The following is an 18,494-nucleotide window of genomic DNA, read 5'->3' as shown; positions in this document are numbered from 1 at the left end:
AATGACCGATGACCACTCTTGGTTGAGCTGGAGCTTCATCTGCTGTGGCCATCAGCTGCTATCAGCTCCTGTGGGAAGAGAGAGGAGTCTAGTTTCACCTGGAAGCAAACAAGGATCATTTAGTCCCATGTGTTGAAACTCCCTTCCCACAGAAGCAGAATGTCCACATAAGCAGAAAGGGTGTGTGTGTAGGGTTGCTGCTAACTACAAGGGGGTGAATGTGTAGGCCAGTATGTGACTGGGGGGGGGGAGAGAGAAGTTGTCTGTGGGCTTGGTTCTTGTCAGGGCCTATAAGAATATACACCAACCAAGCTATCATGGTTGTCTTGTTGTCAAACAGGTACAGGAAGAAAGCCTTGCAGTGGCATCCGGATAAAAACCCAGATAACAAGGAACATGCTGAGCAGAAGTTCAAGGAGATAGCAGAAGCCTACGAAGTGCTATCGGACAGTAAGCATCAACTCTCTCCTCCCCCTTTCTTTCCCTCAGGCTGTTTCGGTTCATGTAGGGTCTTGGCCCTGGTTGTGGGCTGTTTCTGGAGACTGAGGAGATTTCTTGTTCCTTGTAAGAGAAGGAAAAAGAGGAGGAGTGCAGAGTTTTATTCACAGGGTTAAGGTGCAGATGTGGGACCTGTGGCCATCAAGATATGGTTGGGCAACAGCTCCTGTAAGCCCAGACCTTTGGCCATACTGGCTGGGGCTGGTGGGAAGTTCCTCCCTCCCCCTAGCCCCCATTTTTATTCACCAAAATAAAATGAAGCAGAGAAGGGAGAAAAAGGGGCATGTTTTTCAAGCAGAGGCAGAGCATGAGCAAGCGAAGGCATATAAAAGCACGTAGCAAAAGTGCCCTTTGGAGACGCCTTTAAATGAGTGGGTAGACGCTGCTTTGAAGGGTGCGTTGCATGTCTCTTCATGTTCCTGTATCCTTGGAGGTTTTTAAGCAGAGGTTGGATGGCCATCTGTCATGGATGCTTTAGTTGAGATTCCAGCATTGCAGGGGGTTGGACTAGATGACCCTCGGAGTCCCTTCCAACACTTCAATTCTACGATTCCTCTTTTAAACCTCCCACATTGTGTTTAAAGGGGAAGTGTGGAATGACTTTCCCAAAGCTCTGGGAAGAATTTTGACAGGTGTCAGCCCCACCCTCCTGTCAGACATGTGATGCCATCATTATGTCATGTGATTGGCTGGCCAGTTGTTCTGTCCACCTGTCCAATTGGGCCCTGTGGCCAAACCTCCAGTGTCTGGCCTCTGGAGCCAAAAAGGTTTCCCATCCCTGCAATAGTGGAACTAGAAACCAAGAGGTAAAGTTGAGAGCACCCACCCAAGCCTTGTGGGACAATTGGCCATTGGGACAGGCTACTTGAGGAAGATTGGGCTTCCTTTGAAATGAGAGCTTTTTAAGCTAGACTAAATGGAAGGTGTGTTTCATTAACTGTTCTCTCTCTCAGCCCCTAGCTGTAGTATGATTCCAATTTTGCTGGCTGACTTTTCACAGTTATTGCAAGTTTTTCTGAAATAATTCAATGTTTACTGAGCATGCTATGCAAATTACTACTAATTAACCCAAGCAGAACTAGCTTTGGGTAGACAAGACAAAGGACTCAGTAACATTCCCTGCCCCGCAGTCCATGTGTGTGTGTGGGGGGGGGGCAACTGTTTCCCAACTAAGTCAATGGCAGACACGTCTGCTTGAGCCTCACCTCTTTTTTGTGGGCAGCTATCTAACCCAGGTGCTTTCTGATTTCAGAGAGCAAGCGTGAAGTCTATGACCGATATGGCAAAGATGGGCTCATGGGTCAAGGTAAGGAGCTTGGTCAAGATCTGGGTTATCCTGACAAATATCACCAAAAACCAGGATCAGTTTCAAAGCAGATTTCTGCATTGCTAAGAGGACAAGAACAAAGACGGCAACAGATAGCTTATGTGCAGCTCAGAAACACACAGGCCTTCTGCATTAGCTACTTTAGCTGTTGTCATAGCAGTGTGCTTGAGCGACTTTCACAGGGAGCAATTTCCTGGGAGAAATTTGCAGAGTTGGGTAACTTCTTTGGGAGCAGAATATTAATTACTAAGGTCTTGGCTGCCTTGTCAGTTCCAAACCAAAGCAGCTGTAGCGCAGGTAGGCCTTTCATGGCCCAAACAGCCATTTTTTGTGATTCTTAACAGGGTTTTTTTCCTGTTCTGTAAAATGGGTTTGTCCAGCTCTGTAGCCCTTTTGTGGCTTTTGACCCATGAATCAGTGCTTGATTAAACTATTTCCAGGGGCTGCAGGCATAACAAGGCATGGCTGGCTGGCAGGCTGCAGGTTTGCTGGGCATTGGATGTAAATGATTTTAGTTATTCAGTACCCCTAAGCCAGAGGTTTTTAACCTTTCTGAGTCCATGGCTCCCTTGACCAGCTACATACTTTCTGCGGCACCCCTGTGGGGCTCAGGAGCCCAGTTATGTCACCCCTTGCCAACAGAACTGACAGCTTCTCACCCCTTTTCAAACACCCTCCTCTCCCTTCTCTTTGGGAGCCCTCTGGGCAGCTGCAGCTGCTGCCCCTGCCCCAAAGAGAGGTGCCTTCTCACATTGTCCCACAGGGGCCTGTGAAGCACCCCCTGGCTAGCCCCAGAGGCACCATTCGCCTTGGGAGCTTGTCACCAGGGCTGCTGCAACGAACAGCTGTGCAATCCTTTGGGAGGCAGAGACACAAGAGGGCATCAGAGGAGGGAGAGAAAAAAAGAGGGACAGAAACCAACATTGCTCATGGCACCCCTGACCATCATTCAAGGCGCTCCAGGGTGCCACAGCCTTAACCTTGGTAAACAGTAAGCCAGTGTCTTGGTTTGAGGAAAATAAAGGTTCACATTTGGTCTCTGCTTCCTCCACAGGTGGGCCCTCCGGGTCAAGGCCACACCCAGGACCCGAATTCACCTTCACTTTCCGCAGCGCCCACGATGTCTTCCGGGATTTCTTTGGCGGGCACGATCCATTTGCTGACTTTTTTGGTGTGCATTGGGTTTGATCCTCATTTGTTTTGCAAGGGGATTTTACCATATAGGGCACTTCTGTGGAGAGTGCAGTAGGGTTTTGTCACTCATTCCCTGCTCCACCCTGCCCCAATCCTACAGGAAATTCTATGACCTACATGCTACTGTTGTGGTTTGGGTTATGCCAGGTCTGTTGGTGTTTTCTTGTGTGAACATGGTGTTACTTTATTCTACTTGCATCTAAGTTCCTTTGTGATGAAGCCCAGAGTGATTAAGCAGTGCAGTCTCCCATCCAATATTCATGAGGCTGAGACCCGCTTAGCTTTGACAATGTAACCCTGTTGTCCTCTTGGCATTTCTGGACTGCAATTCCCATCATTCTTCCCTCACCATTGGACATGGTGCCTGGTGCTGATGGGAGTTGGAGTCCAACAGCATCTGGAAGACCCACAGCCTTAAAGCCACACCAGAACATTCTCCAGAACTCCTTATGCAGCTGAGGAGAGTAAATGGAGAGGAGGGGGTCTTAGACAGTGAAGAGTCCCTCCTTTTTGGATCATTTCCAGATTACAAGGAACCAGATCCTTTCTGGGAAACCAGATCCCTCCTAGTTAGAGATGGGCCAAATGTTGGCACTGGCTTTAGTACAGACCTCGTTCTTACCCAGAACTTCTGTGTTAGGGAAGGGAAATGCTCCCCTCTGTGTGATGTAATTGGATCAGCTCAGTGGCTGTCCACACCTACTCCTGGCACTGGGTGGTTTCTTGCAGCTCTGGGAGGCTCTGACAAGGCAATAAAACTTTTGTGTGGAAGGAAGCAGCAGCAATGTGGTGTAAGATGCATGAATCAGAACTGCGGGCAGATAATAGGCCAGAAAACAAAGGGTATGGATCTGCATGCTTTTGAGTAGGAGTCTCCCTGCAGAGGAATGTAGTGGTTGACAATCTCTTTTTTGACCTCTCTCCAGACGATCCATTTGCAGACCTTCGACCTGGACCACGACACCCTGGGGCAGGGCCATTTTTCTCTCCCTTTGCAGCATCACCAGGTAAGAAAGGAACAGCTGGAAGGACTTGCCTGCCCACCTGCTCCTCGCTGTGGCCTCCAGTTCCCCACCCTGGTTCCAACTGCACTTGGACCCTTGCTGTAGGGTTGACTTCTCCCTTGGACTGTGTGCTTTGCACACTGTGACCTGGTGTCCACTTTTGCAAGGCCACATTTCTTCTCCTATTTGCCCCTCCTTGGAAGCTCAAAGGAAAGTTTTCCTGCCTGGTATCTCTTTTCCTTTGCTGGTTCATCTCCCCTGGCCTTGGTGCCAGCTGCACCCTTCCTTCTCAGTTATTCTGGCGCGCTCTCTCTTTCAGACTTCTTCTCCCCAGGGCTGGGTCCTGCTATGAATGCAGGAATGGGCTTCCGCTCTGTCTCCACCTCCACCAGATTCATCAATGGCAAGCGGATCACTACCAAGAGGTAAGCTTAGGAGGACGTTTTAATCCATTTGCCTCCTGTCTTCTGGCCTTGTCACGCAGATTTTGGGCCCTCTTGGGGAACGACCGAGCCCATTCTTTCTGTTCTCCCTGGCCCTCGTCCCCTTCTCATTTCTGCTATCTTGTATCTGTATGAGGCAGAGGATATCTAGAAGTTTTATATTTACTCAGGTCACTGGTCCATCTAAGTGAAAGGAGGGGAAAGGCACACAATCTGTACCAGATTGGGGATGCATTCCTTATTTACGTGTGTGTGTGTGTGTGTGTGTGTGAGAGAGAGAGAGAGAGCGTGCGCACATTAGCTCTTTCTTGTTACTGGTCATCTTATCAGCAGCAAGTTGGGGAAATCCCATGGCCCCTGGTATTTTAGACCTTTTTGCAGCTTGCTCACATGTTGCTGTCCCAGAGAGTTAGAGGTTTACTTGCCTTGTAGCCTTGTAACTTTTATAAACTGCAGTCCCTCTGGTGATCATGTGTTTGCAGTGGATTGTACAGGGTAACACCTCTCTCTCTCCCCCCCCCCCCCGCCCACTGTCCTACAGCATAACTGAAAAGGTTAAAGTGTACAGGAGAAGTCAAATTTGTGAATTGATGCTGACCTTTCTACACCCCAAACCTCCAATCTAGTGGAATGAGGCTGGCCTCATAAAAAATACGAAAGACATAATACATTAAAAAATGAGATTCTAAGTTGATGCTTTTGTGCAAAAACCCTCATCTGTAGAACAAAATATATTTATTGGTCTCTCTTCTTCAAAAATAAATTTTAAGAGCAGCTTCAAATAAATTTTTGGTGTTTGTCTTTGAAAAATATAATGAAGGCGAGCAGGTGCATAATTACGGGTATGGTAGTAAGAGAACTGTGGTTGCTATTATGGGATTAATCATGCACCCAAAATGTAAGCAAAGGCTAAACAATAGATATGTTTGTAGCCATGCGACTTAATGTTTTCTCCAGTTCAACATTGCTGGGGGAAGGTTTTGCTTGGTTTTATGTGTTCTTCACAAAGTCATTTCACTTTTCTATCCCCTCCCCTCCCCCCTGTTCTCCAGGATCATCGAAAATGGGCAAGAGAGGGTAGAAGTGGAAGAAAACGGGGAGCTGAAATCCATCCAAATTAATGGTGAGGAACTAAAAGGGGAGAGGTATCCCGAGTTTCTTTTCTCTGTAGTCAGCCGTGCACAGCTCTCTCCAGATGAGAGCAGAAATGTGAGCTTCTCTGGATGCCTGCTGCCTTCTGTGTGATCTCAACCTGTCTCCTGGGAGACGGAGAAAGTAATAGACCCTCATCCCCATGGAGTGCCTCTGACATTTAATCTACAACTTGTAAAAAGCTTTGTGAAAAATGTGCCCTCCCACCAAGCGGTAGGATGCCTGTGTGCCAACCTCTGAGACATTTGGGGGTTGGAAGGATCTCCCCAGCACTCCTGGCCTCTTTCAGAAACACAGGCAGAAGGAAGGAGGGGGGCTTTTCACACTTGTGTTGGAATGGCTTAGAGAGGTAAAATAAGAGATGAATGTGATAATAGCACATGCCAGGCTGGTGGCTGAGGAACGGAAGAGAGCAGTGGGAGAGCTAGGAAAGTTTTCACCTGGGCCTTAAGACATCCATTACCCACAAAGTGTGGTGCATATATTGGAGAAGGGAAGCAGCCTAGGGTAGTCACCTTCAACTTTTTCAGACCCAGATCTTGCCTTTAATTTCAAAAATGCATTCAGGGATCAACTTCATTATCATTATTATTTTCTAACCATATATTTATTTGGTGGTAGTGTTGCTGTTGCAACTGTCTTTAGGCCAGGCTGCAAATCCTTACCCACCAGCTGAAGATCCTGGGGCAGGAGTCCTCAACCATTTTGGGTAGTTTTGGAAATCTCAAAAACCGTTGTGAGCACCACAACAACTGGCAGTACTCGAGCATAATAGCTGCATGCCCCCCCCACAAGTCTATTCAAAATATTGTTTGGAAATGGCAGGTCCCAAGGAGGTGTCTGAGGATGCTGTTGTGTCAGCTGGCACCATGATGGGGACCCCGCATCTAGGGTGCTTGGCCTTTCTGGGCCAGGCCATAGCAATGACAGGAGGGGGAAAGTATACTTGGGGTGCCTTCTTTGGACCATTGTTGGCTCAACCCCCTTCCCTTTCAGGTGTTCAAGACGACTTGGCCCTCGGCCTGGAGCTGAGCCGGCGGGACCAGCAAGCTGTGCAAAGCCGCAAGCCAGCGCCTTCCTCGCCGGCGCCGCAGCACCCGCCCCCCAAGCGCCCCTCCCCCAGTTCGTCCCCTGTGATCTTGTACACCGACAGCGACGAGGACGATGAGGACCTGCAGCTGGCGATGGCCTACAGCCTGTCTGAAATGGAGGCCAAGGGCCAGCACAGAGCAGGTGCGAGAGGCCCCTCAAAAAAGCAGCCCCCTGGAAAAGCGCAGTTGCCACAGGGGAGCCACGCCACAAACAGCCAGGTGGACAGGCTGTCCAAGCCCCCCTCTGAATCCCCCTCGGGGGCCGTGGGAGGGAGCGGACGGGGAAAGGGCAGAGGCAAAGACTCCTCCCCTAAGAAGAAGAAAGATGCGCAGTGCAGCCTCCTCTGAGCCGGCCTGAGATGGGGCTTTCATTGGTTGGTGCGCTTGGGACCCTGGCCAATGGAGGAGCGGGGGGTTGTTCCATCAGGACCGGCTGCCGTGATGCGTCACTGGCAGAATCGCCCGAAGGCCCACCCGGTCAGAAGAGGAGGTGCTACTGCTGCTGCTGCTACTGAGTAAAGGGCAGGAGCAAATTCTGTTAGCTCTGTGTGTGTGTGTAATTTGGCATGGAGAGGCATTGGCCCAGGCAGCTCCTGCACAGCAAAGCCCTGGTGCCTTCAGCAAGTTCAGGCTGTGCTGTCTGCCTTGCTGCTGTAGTGCATGGCTTGGCTGTATGTCCCTGTCGTTCTCCTGTACTGCATAGATCCACGGGGGGTGGGGGGTGGGAGGGGGCTGTGCTCTTGGCTGCCACTGCTTGCCCTGGGCACTAAAGGAAGCGAATGCATTGCTCCCACCCCAGGGTTTTGTATCAGCAATTTGGGGGAGCTGATATATATTTATTATTATTATTATTATTATTATTATTATTATTATTATTATTATTACTTCCCAAATAACAGAATTTGATGGCCTATGTTGAGGGTTGTCCTCTAAATTTGCTCTGGATCTGAGTGCCTTTTCTGCACTAACATCCCCTCCCGTCTCCATGAATGGTACCAAATCCTGTGTCTTTATCCCCCGACCACTGCCACTGGGGGGAGGGGGTGGGCAACGAAACAACCCCCATATGTGAAGGGCTAGTGAGAACTCAACCTGCGCTGAAGGCGGTGGCCGTCCTACAGTGGCTAGCAGCAGAGCGGTCTGTTGATGGGCTGAGATGTCAGAGAAGGCACAGCTCTGAGAGAGGACTCTGCTCTCTTCCGCTTACTTGGCAGCGCTGGCCGTTTTCAGCCTTTGGGGGGGGCAGCCTAAGCATGGAGACACACGTAGGAACTGCCTTAGGCCCTAACGCTTAAGCACTCAATTTCCTGTGCAGAGGAAGAGAGGGGAGGTACCACAGGGGGGCAGGGAGGTCTGAACACGGACCAGGCTACATTAGTTGTGTCTGTCATGACAATGTAGTTGAAAGGCACTTCCTGCTTTTGGAACTTCCTGGGGACTGAGGAATGTGTGAGACATAATGCATGTAGGTTTATACCTCTGTGGAGAACCTGTGGCTCCTCCAGATGGTGCTGGAACGCAACTCCCAGTATCCCTGACTTTTGGCTGAAGCTGATGGGAGCAACATCTGGATGGCCGCAGAGGTTCCCCTTGCATGGCCTGTAGTTTGCAAGTGCATGCCATCTTCCCCTGCAGCTTTTGCCTGCCCCTAAACCAGCGGTTCTCAACCCTGCTTGCTGGCGTCTTGCACCACTCCCTGCTGCTGTGACCTCCTCCTTTCCCCCTCCCCTGCTTCCCAGGGCCTTTGCACCCTCCTCTTTCTCTCCCTGATCCCTTTTGTGTCTAATGTAACCCCCGGTGGCAGGCCCTGGATAAGGCTTCGGTGGATGCTCGATGTAGGAATGTAACTTGTTGGTGCCCTTTCTCTCTCTCTCTGCTGTTGTTGCTGCTGCCGCTGCCGCCACTGCTTGTCTCCTCACCTGCCCATCCCTCCCTCCTGTGCTTCCCATGCCACAGACCCTGATGGACAGGCATACTCTGTCTGATGCCCCTCCATGCTGCCTCTCTGCAGGTAACCCTCAAGTGTTCATTTTGTCCAGTTGGTTGAAATGGCAAAAGATCTGCAGGGTGGTTCTGTTGGTGGTGGTGGTTTAAAATAATAATAGCAGAGCTGTGTATATTTCCTACACAGCCTGGCATTTTGCCATACAAGGCTGCCTATCTTTTAAAGTGAGTTTCTGGCTGTTGAGATGCAGCCACTTCCATGTGCTTTCCCTTCATCTCTTCTTTCCTGTCACCTGTTCCTGGATTCTAAAATTCCAGAGGTTGGGGTTTTTTTTTGGGGGGTAGGGGGTATTAATTGGCTTGTAGAGCCAGGGGGCAAAATGCATTTTTGAAAATGCTTAAATATTTGTTGATAGGAAAGTGCAGTTTAAGTATATATTGGATTTGTTGGTTGCAGTGTTTTATTCTGGGTTTGGAGCAGAATGCATGAACCTCAGGCCCATTAGACCGCTTCCCCCCAAACCATGCTCCTATCAATCTGCTGACATCAGCTGATGAGCAGGGGATGATGTTTTGTTTTGTGTTGGCTGCACATGTCAGTTCCCCACAATGCAGCCAAAGTGCAGCCAAAGCAGCAGGATGCAACTCCCTCCCCCAATCAGCTGATGAGAGAGAGGATAAATCTTGTTCAGAATTCTTCAGTTCCGCTGGGTGCTGCTTTGCCAGTCTATTTCCTGAGGCGAACATGTTGGCAAAGCAGACCACCCCCATGGGTCAACTTTGACAGGTGAGTGGAATCATCAGATGATTGACTGGTGGTCAAAGTTGGCTTGTGGGGTGTGAGGAGATAAAGACCTGGCTGATGGGGCCCAAAGGGTTGTCCACTCCTAGTTTGGCAGTACAGAATATGCACAGCCCTAGTGATTTTGATTGTGGGAATTGATCTGCCCCAAATCTCTCTTGCCTTTGTGTGCACATCCCACGCTACAAGATTCCTCATTAGTCCTTGCCCTGATACATCCCTGCACTGGGTACTGTTTGAGGGAGGGTGATAGATCCCCTCACAGCTATATCAGCTAGGGGCACCCGAGTTTCTTGGGCAGATTCACATAATTCAGTTGGCAAGGTGAGGACATGGCTTCAGCGTGTGGCTGTGGCCAATTGGGGCCTAGAAACTGCTTCAATTCATATGCCTCAGCTGCAGTGCTCTCCCTAATTCATCGCATCATTATAGAAGCACCGCATAGCTCAGTTGGTAGAGCATGAGACTCTTAATCTCAGGGTCGTGGGTTTGAGCCCCACGTTGGGTAAAGGAGTCCTGCATTGCAGGGAGTTGGAGTAGATGAGCCTTGTGGTCCCTCCCAACTCTACATTTCTATTATTCTGTGTGAAGGTCTCTAAGAGCTCCACTGGTTAATATAGAATTGGGTGTTGAACATTGCCCATATGTGAGGCTACCAAGAGAACACATTTAATCTGCTCTGAGCTCCTTTTATAGGAAAGATTGCCTATAAATAACAAAAAGAGGTGAGTTACAGATAGGTAGCCGCGTTGGTCTGCCATAGTCAAAACAAAATAAAAAAATTCCTTCCAGTAGCACCTTAAAGACCAACTAAGTTAGTTCTTGGTATGAGCTTTCGTGTGCATGCACACTTCTTCTTCATGCACACGAAAGCTCATACCAAGAACTAACTTAGTTGGTCTTTAAGGTGCTACTGTAAAAACAGGTGAGTTTGCCTTTGTGTACAACCTGGGGCTCCACTTCTCCATAAGCACAGCTTGAACCTAGTGCTCTTCAGCTTTGGAGCCCAAGGTGATGTTGGACTACAACTCCCAACATGCCTGATCATTGGCTAAGCTGGCTGGGGATGATGGGAGTTGTAGTTCAACAACATCTAAGGCCCTAAAGTTGAACAACACTGTGTCTAACCCACGTTCTCCCTGTGCCTATTTAGATCCTCTCATAGACGAAAGCAGCAGCCTCTCACTCAGGAGGGGCTCACCTGTGGCCCTCCAGATGCTGCTGAAGCACAACGCCACATCACCCCTGACCATCCTGGGTGTGAGGCTGATGAGAGTTGGAGTCCAGCAAGTTTTGGAGGGTCACAGCTTAGTCACCCACCTTCAGCCTCTTGCTCCAGAAGAGTTTCCTGGAACTGAGTGTTGCATATGACTGCAGTATCCACAGGAATGGTCATTCTCTGAAGCTCTAGGTCGTTTTACATTTAAAAAATCTTCCAACCACACATTTTGAGCAACTAAAATCAGGTCTTAAAAAAGAATTTCACTCATTCCAAATATTTCATAGAAGGTACATGTGCACCTGCCGCACCCCCAAGTTCCCCCAATTTTGTACATTGGAAAAAATGTATTCCCTTGTCCCCCCCCCCCCTCCTCCCCAGGACTTCATACCTCTGGTTCCCTTTTCCCTCCCTTATGAGCAATTTGCAACCAAGCCTTTGCAGGATGAATATTTTCATGTAATGTTTAACACTTTAACTGGCAGGGGACCGTGGATGGGTGGGAAGGTGATGGTTCTGCAGAGCAACCGGCTACAGTTCCTTATTTTGCATGCTCGGATGCACCCTTTCCTCCCGATTTGTTAAAAGGGCAGTGGCTCTTTCTTGACCTTATAGTCCACAGCAGCTGTGCCTTGATGCTAGAGCCCCTCACCAGCCCCTCCAGCCCACTCCCTCTCAGTACTGCAAGTCTTACTCCTGCTTGGTGAAGCCTGACCTTCTGGGGGGTGGGGGGGGGAATGATGTAGTGCACAGCCCAGGCTCTGCTTGCTGTCACATCACTTTTCACTGCTGTCTGATTCACTCGGTGTCTGTTTTTCTCCCTCCTCTTCCCCCCTCCCTCCTGTCCTGTCTCCTTGCTTGTTTCCCCAGGTGTGTTCTGAGTCTGGAAGAGCCATGGGAGAATTGCCTCTCTAGCACTCTGTGCTCCCAGAAGGCTACTCAAGCCTGGACTTCGCTTTCTGTTCCCTCCCTGAGCCCTGCCTGGGGGAACGATTGATGGGCAGGTGCCGAGTGTGTGACTTCCTCCCCGCTAGTTCTCTCTCTGCTGTGTGTCCTGTAGCACTCAGTAGCTCCAGAGGGTCGGGCTCGGCGCAGCCCATCTTTTTTTAACACAACAACAATGTACTTGTAGCTATGCTGCTGCTGCTGCTCCTGAGTTAACAGACCTATTGGTGGGGTTGGGCGGAGGTATCCCCAAGCCCCCCGCTGCCTGTAGCTCCCTTTTCACCGGTGCCCTGTTCCCTTGCAAGAGAGGACCGTGGCTAAAGGAGTGCAATGGACTTTTTTCGCTGGACCATTTTATGAGTAAGTTATGAAGGAGACGGCGGTGCTGTGTGAACTGTGGTGGGCACAGGAAGTGATAAGCCTTTCCGATGCAGGTTGGCCTTCTGGTCCTCTTTAGCTCCTGCAGGGACTCTCTGGGCCGCAGCACAACAACACTCTTCCTGTTTATAGTGTTGACTGACTGATTGGGTGTGGGTAAGTGTGGAGGTGTTGGGACAGAAACCGTGGGATAAGGGCTTCCGGTTTTAGCATAGAAGACTTAGTGCTCGACAGCAGCTGTGGGGCAACTTTTGGCCCTCCAGATATTGCTGGACCACAGTTCTCCTCAGCCCTGGCCACTGGCCCTGATGGGAACTACTGTAGTTCAGCAGCACCTAGAGAGCCAAAAATTCCCCCTCACCTCCACAGCGGCTTTCTCAGCCTGGTAGTCCATCCACATATGGGGCGCAACGGGGGTTGGACTCCCAGCAGCCACCTGCAGACCCAAGGGTGGGGGAGGCTGCTCTGGGGCCAAAGGACTATAAACCAAATTTTCCCTCAGAGCGGCAGGGATGTCACTTTTCCAGACCAGGCCTTGCAAAGAGAGTGGGCGTGTAGTATAGGCCTCTCATGCCAGGAAGGAGAGGCCTGGGGCTGTCTCTCTCTCTCCCTCCCTCCCTTTCCTTTCTCTCTGATCCCTTGGAGGAAATCCTCTCCCAGAAAGTAACAGGGCTGGAGTTAACTTGCTCAGTGTATCTCTTGACTCGGGAGTGAGATTGATCTGTTTTGTAATTCAAAGCACTGGCCTGGTATATAGAGTGGAAAACATTGTCAATAAATTTATTTGCAATGAATGCTGTGTCAGAATTTCATCGCTGGTATCAAGTACTTCAACTCACTTACAAATACTGACACGTGCCAGCTAGGAAAGGAAATAAATGGGCCCCCTAGGGGTGGGGGCTAGTGTCTGCCTTGACTCAAGCCAGCCCCCAGATGCTGAGGATTGAACCTAGAACCTTGTTCATGCAATGCAAATGCTCTGCCATGGACTTAAGGCCTCCCGTGTTCAGGCTGAGCAGCTGAAGGCAAGCAGTCCCCTTTGTATTCCTACCCTTTCAAGGAAGCGGCTCAGGGCAGTGGACGGGTTGTGTGCCTGGCATGCGTTGGGACACTTGGCCACAGCTTTTGCAGCCCACAATGCGAATAGCACAGCCCCACCCCACCCCTTCTGGATGACACACAACATGAGTAGGCTGGGCTGCAGCTGCACAAACGCGACACAAAAACTTTATTCACATCAAATACAAAATTAGATTCTCTAGAAATGTCTCTTGGTGTACGTAACATCACAGAGAGAGAGTGGATGGGGCAACATAGTGGGGAGGAGCAGGCATAGGTCCATCTCTCCCAGAGCGACACCCCACCCCCTTTTTTGGAAAAGGAGGGAAAGGCTGCTAGGCTATAAGTAACGGGGAGTAGACATAGGGCAGGCATGGCCAAACTTGGGCTTCCAGTTTTTTTGGGGACTACATTTCCCATCATCCCTGACCACTGGGCCTGTTAGCTAGGGATGATGGGAGTTGTAGTCCCAAAACAGCTGGAGGGCCAAGTTTGGCCATGCCTGACATAGGGGAAAGGAGCGATTGGGGTAGAAGCCTTGTTACGCTTTCCCCACTCTCACCTGTATAGACCTAGGGACCCTTTGGGGGCTGCTCCAAATTGAAGGCGAGGAGATGATTGGAGGAGGAAGAGGTGGAAGGGGCATGAGGACCACATGGTTTAATTAGATAGACTTCCCTAGCAGTGCCTTGTCGTGGATATTACCCCCGATTATGGCACAGGGACAAAGCAGCATTCTGTATAGATGAGGAGCCCACATGCACCCACAAAGTCTACATCTCTCACCTTTGTAGAAGCAGGCACATCTACAGTGGCTGGACACACAAAGGAGGCTCCTTGGAAAACTTGCCTTGAAAAGTGTCTTAACACACTGTTTGAGCGCAGAGCCCCTTGTATTGCTCTGGCACATCTAGCCATGTTTATTAGGGCACAGACTAACCTCCAAGGTGTGTCAAAGTACCCACTTCCCACTAACTAAGGGCTGCGTCCAGAGCAAGGGCAGTCCACCTCCAGAAGTTGCTAGACGACAAACTGGCTATTTGCAATGCTAGCTAGGGCTCCTGGGAGTTGTAGATGCCCAGCAGCATGTGGAGGGCACAATACTGGCAACCCCTGTTCCAGGAGAACATGGGCAGGGTAGCACCCAGCAGTATGAGGAGGGTTAGGGGCTGAGGAGTGGGGCAGGCAGGTGAGGGGCCACCACCCATAGCTTAAATTCAGTCATGGTCGATAACATGGAAATAGACTTTATGAAGGAAGAACATCCCAGGCAAGGACACGGCACAGCAGAGGCAAAAGGGATCGAGTTGGGGGGAGTCACAAAGCTGGGGTACGCCGAGTGGGGCATCACTGTGGCAGGGCCTTCAGGATGGCATTCACCTCCTCCGCCACGGCTGTCAGTGCAAACTCAAACTGGTCCTGGGGATACATAAAATCAGTCTGGGTGTCGGCATCCCCCACATCATGTTCTTAATCCCCCTCACCTCAAAATTAGAAAAAAAGGCAGCAAAGATGGGGAACCTGTTGACTCCAACTCCCATCAGCTGCTGCCAGTCCTGGATGCTGGGAGTTGGAGTCCAGCAACATCTTCTCAACAGAAGGGGGTGGGGAATGTGTGGCACTGCGGCTGGGGCTGCACTCCCATCAGTCCTAGCCAGCATGGTCAATGGGCAGGGATTTGAGAAGTTGCAGATTGGCAACATCAGAGGGACCTCACTTTCCTACCACTGCAGGTGTAAAGAGCTTTAGGGACGGGGAATGGGGAGGGGTGTACCTGGCCCTGCTTCACAGAAGGGGCTTTTGCCTGTTCTTGTTTTGACAATGCTTCTTGCTTGCCCAGATGGAGAATAAAGAGGGAGAGGGTGTGTGTGTGTGTGTGTGTGTGTGTGTGTGTGTGTGTAGAAGCTATCCTACTGTACAAAGGTAGACTTGAGCATCCTCACTGCCCACTTTTGTAAGCTTAGCCAGGAAGGAACACAGCGTCAGCCTGCTCTGGATAGGGTTTGACAACCCAAAAGTCCTTAGTTTCTTCCTTTTTTCTTTTTTTTTACTTCAGTCCTCCTTATTCCAAACCTAGGCACTCTTATCTCCTGGGTAAAAACCCCCTGACCTTTAGTATGCTACCAAGCACCATGTCTGACCCCCCCAAATAGGCAGGGACAGAGAATACAATGGTTGCTTGACTTAGGCCTCATCTGCACTACACATACAAAGCCACATCAGACCACTTTAAACCACCACAACTTCCCCCACAGAATCCTGGGATCTGTAGCTTGTTAAGAGTGCTGAGAGCTGTAAAGAAGAAAGACCCCCTATTCCCCTCAAAGAGCTATAATTCTCAAAGTGGTTGAACATTCGATCCCTCTTCAAAGAGGACTCTGAGAATTACAGCTCTGTGAGGGGAATAGTGGTCTCCGAACAATTCTCGGCACCCTTAACAAACTACATCTCCCAGGATTCTTTGGGGGTTCGTGACTGCTTGAAGTGATGTGATGCCACTTTAAATGCATAGTGCAGGTGGGCCTACACTTCCCTTCCACCCTGTCACTGCCAGAAGCATTCTTATTCCATGCCCTCCAGGAACCAAGTTATGCCACCAGCGTCCACCCACAACAGGTGTTTCAGGTTTTGTCCACAAGTAGTGGGCACAGGGCAGGGATAGCTCAGGTGATGCCTGCCAGATGTTGGCCTACAATTCCCATCATCCCTGACCATTGATGATACTGGCTGGGGCTGCAGAGCATTACATTGGCTACCTGAAAGCAAGCATCCCAACATACCTTTGTCTGCACCATGCCAGGTCGCTGATCTCGCACGTGCTCCAGGGTGGCTGCTATGTCAATCTCCTTCACACCTAGCAGGCAGGCAGGAGAGGTAAAGTCAGAATTGAGTGAAGGGGTAAGAAACAGTGAAGAGGGAAACTCCATACCCCCATGAACAAAATGGTGGCTGTGGAATCTGAAGATAATCAGGGGTAAATGCAGAAGAGACAGGAGGAGATGGTGGGTTGGAGGCCTTCAGACAGCAGGGGCCTGTCTTTGTGCAGTAGTTTGTGCACCTGGAGGTTTGGCCAAGACCAGGTTGTGTGCATGGAAAAGACCTGCCTTCCCTCCCATCCCTTCTCACCTTTGGCCATTCGGTTCAGAACCATGTCGATAAGGATATACGTCCCGGTCCTTCCTGCGCCATCACTGCAAAAAGATAAGAGGTTTGGCACTGCTGCTGAGAACAACACAACAAAAGAGGTGATCCAACTCTGCTGTTTCCCTTAGAAGGGGACCCTTTGACCTGACAGTACAATTTAGTTCTATGACATGAGATGCTTCTGATGGGCAAATCCCCCGCCCAGCCCGGCAAAATCCATCACACTTTGCTGTGTGCTTCTGAAAAGAACTGTTCTCTGTACCTCAGCGGGGTGGTGTTTCCACGGCAACACCACAACCAATTAGACTCAGCCTTCCCAGGGCATTACCTGCAGTGGATGACGATTGGGCATGAGCGGCCGCGGTAGCACTTGTTCACCTTCCTGCCGGAACAAGGAGAGGTTAGGATCAGAGAGCAGCCCTGATTTGGGTTTCAACTGATTGCAGGGCAGTTGCACAGATTAAGGCAATACCCTCCCCACCTCACTTACCAAGCCAAGGAGAACTAGGAATGGGTGCAAGGATGGTTCTCAGCGAGCTCTTGACAGCAGGAGCTCAGCACCAAGTGGGACCAAAACACTTTACTCCCAACTATCAGCAGTATACAGGAAGGAGGACATTGTGTACAGATGGAACTTTGCAAAGTCAACTGGCAGAGATTCTCCTATGTGGCCCATGGGACATTTTCCAAAACGTCAAAAAAAGGTGAAAGTGCAGAAGCCTCCAGGAGGCATGGAGCCTAAAATGCTACTTTGCAGAACAAGTGTTCCTTTTCAAAGCCCGTTCCAAGTGTCTCCCAGCAATCCCCCAAATGGATTTTTAAAATTTGGTTCATCACATTGGATTTTCAATCCTCTTCACCCACCAAAAATGGTATTTTAAAAATCACATACTAATTGATCCACTGGAGAGCAAAATGTCATTCTATTTAATCTGCCCCCTGCAACACACCATTAAATAACCCAAGTATTACCTTCATGAGTGCATTAAACCAATGCGATTACTATAGTGCACATGGTAAAATGCAGTGAACAAGTGATTGAGATTGCTTGCACCAGTCCATATATTTTTCCTAACAAAAACATTTATTTCACATTTACATATCCAATATGAAATGCGTATCCTTCACATGACCAGTATTCCACTGTAGCAACACGAGAGTCCTTTGTTTTGTTATTTGGGGTCCTTTTCACAGCTACACATCTGATTCCACAAAGTGAGTGATGCTGCTCTCATCACTTCACCTTGATTGCTCTTCTGGAGGTGAAGAGCCTTGCTTTCTTGCTAGTTACAGAATTTTTGCTGGCAAGGGGGAAATGTCTTTATTTTTGAGAGAGGAATTTCTTGTATCCACACCATGGGGTGTCACAGATCAGCTAGTCAAATTGTGTGGACAATGAGAAGGAATTATGTCAAATGAATCTAATATATAAGAAAGATGATATTCTGGTTATTTGATTGCTGCACATGTTGAAGGGGCTGGATCTGGATCAAAAAGGACACATTACTCTGCAGAGCATCAGTCAGGCAGTCTGACATTTTGGAGCACTTTGATATATATAAGGTTCCAAAAAGCAGGTGCAGTATACCAAAATATCTCAGAGGTGGGGAAGAAAGCATATTATTGAAGATGTCTGCAGGCTGATTTACAAAACTTCTGCCTATAGCATTCAGGTGTGAAAAATACGATCTTATAGCAGGAAAAGGGAACCTGTGACCCTCCAGATGTTGTTGGACTCCAACTCTCATCAGCCCCACCCAGCAAAGCCACTGGCCAGGAATGATGAGAGCCAGAGGCACTGCATCCACTGCCTGCAAACTGCAGGTTTAACTGGCAGGCTATGAGCAAGGGACCTGCTCCGTATCAAAGTGCCATTTCCATTTCCATGTGCTCATGGTGGCAGAGAGTCATGGGCTCTTCGCCCTCGTGGATCAAATCCCCTCTCTTGCCTTATGGCACAGACCCTCCATCCACTCACAACCGCCACGCACGGCTTCCTTGTTCTCCAATGGAAATCTGCACGTAAGAGACTGGATCTAGTTTTGGGCCTCTTTTGCTCTGGTGAACGAGGGCAGAGCAGGGAGGGAGGGCAGAAGGTGGAGCACGACAGCAGCTGAGGCCCTGTCTCGTTCCATGCAGCCAGCACAGCGGCCAATGATCACTTTTGTGACTATGCAACTGGGCCAGGATTACTAGCTGCAAATCACAAAAATGACACTGGCGGCTGTGAGAGAAAAAAGAGAGAGGAAAAAGGAAGGAAGGAAGAAGAGGAGGAGGAGAGGTGGTGGTGGTGG

General features: G+C 49.7%; 2 protein-coding genes across 4 annotated transcripts in view; one reads left to right on the top strand and one right to left on the bottom strand.

Moving 5' to 3' along the window:
• The window catches only part of LOC307201277 (uncharacterized protein), a 35,004-nt gene extending 22,213 nt beyond the window's left edge, over positions 1-12,791 (top strand). Inside the window, exons 14-22 of the mRNA XM_079950338.1 lie at positions 341-450; positions 1,751-1,804; positions 2,880-2,996; positions 3,946-4,026; positions 4,343-4,448; positions 5,519-5,589; positions 6,615-6,851; positions 8,666-8,720; positions 11,545-12,791. Coding sequence (XP_079806464.1) covers positions 341-450; positions 1,751-1,804; positions 2,880-2,996; positions 3,946-4,026; positions 4,343-4,448; positions 5,519-5,589; positions 6,615-6,851; positions 8,666-8,694 — 805 coding nt within the window. The 3' untranslated portion in view covers positions 8,695-8,720; positions 11,545-12,791. The remainder of the gene's footprint in view (positions 1-340; positions 451-1,750; positions 1,805-2,879; positions 2,997-3,945; positions 4,027-4,342; positions 4,449-5,518; positions 5,590-6,614; positions 6,852-8,665; positions 8,721-11,544) is intronic.
• Positions 12,792-13,196: 405 nt separating this feature from the next.
• The window catches only part of PTPRN (protein tyrosine phosphatase receptor type N), a 38,321-nt gene continuing 33,023 nt past the window's right edge, over positions 13,197-18,494 (bottom strand). For all 3 annotated transcript variants that reach the window (XM_079947124.1, XM_079947126.1, XM_079947125.1), the window contains 4 exons: positions 16,529-16,582; positions 16,183-16,247; positions 15,837-15,910; positions 13,197-14,475 (listed from right to left, as the gene is read on the bottom strand). In XM_079947124.1, coding sequence (XP_079803250.1) covers positions 14,404-14,475; positions 15,837-15,910; positions 16,183-16,247; positions 16,529-16,582 — 265 coding nt within the window. In that variant the 3' untranslated portion in view covers positions 13,197-14,403. The remainder of the gene's footprint in view (positions 14,476-15,836; positions 15,911-16,182; positions 16,248-16,528; positions 16,583-18,494) is intronic.

This window comes from Podarcis cretensis (assembly GCF_951804945.1).
Source record: "Podarcis cretensis genome assembly, chromosome: 1".
NCBI lineage: Eukaryota > Metazoa > Chordata > Lepidosauria > Squamata > Lacertidae > Podarcis > Podarcis cretensis.
The sequence above is the reverse complement of the archived record's forward strand: the minus strand, read 5'-3'. Positions and strand labels throughout refer to the sequence as shown.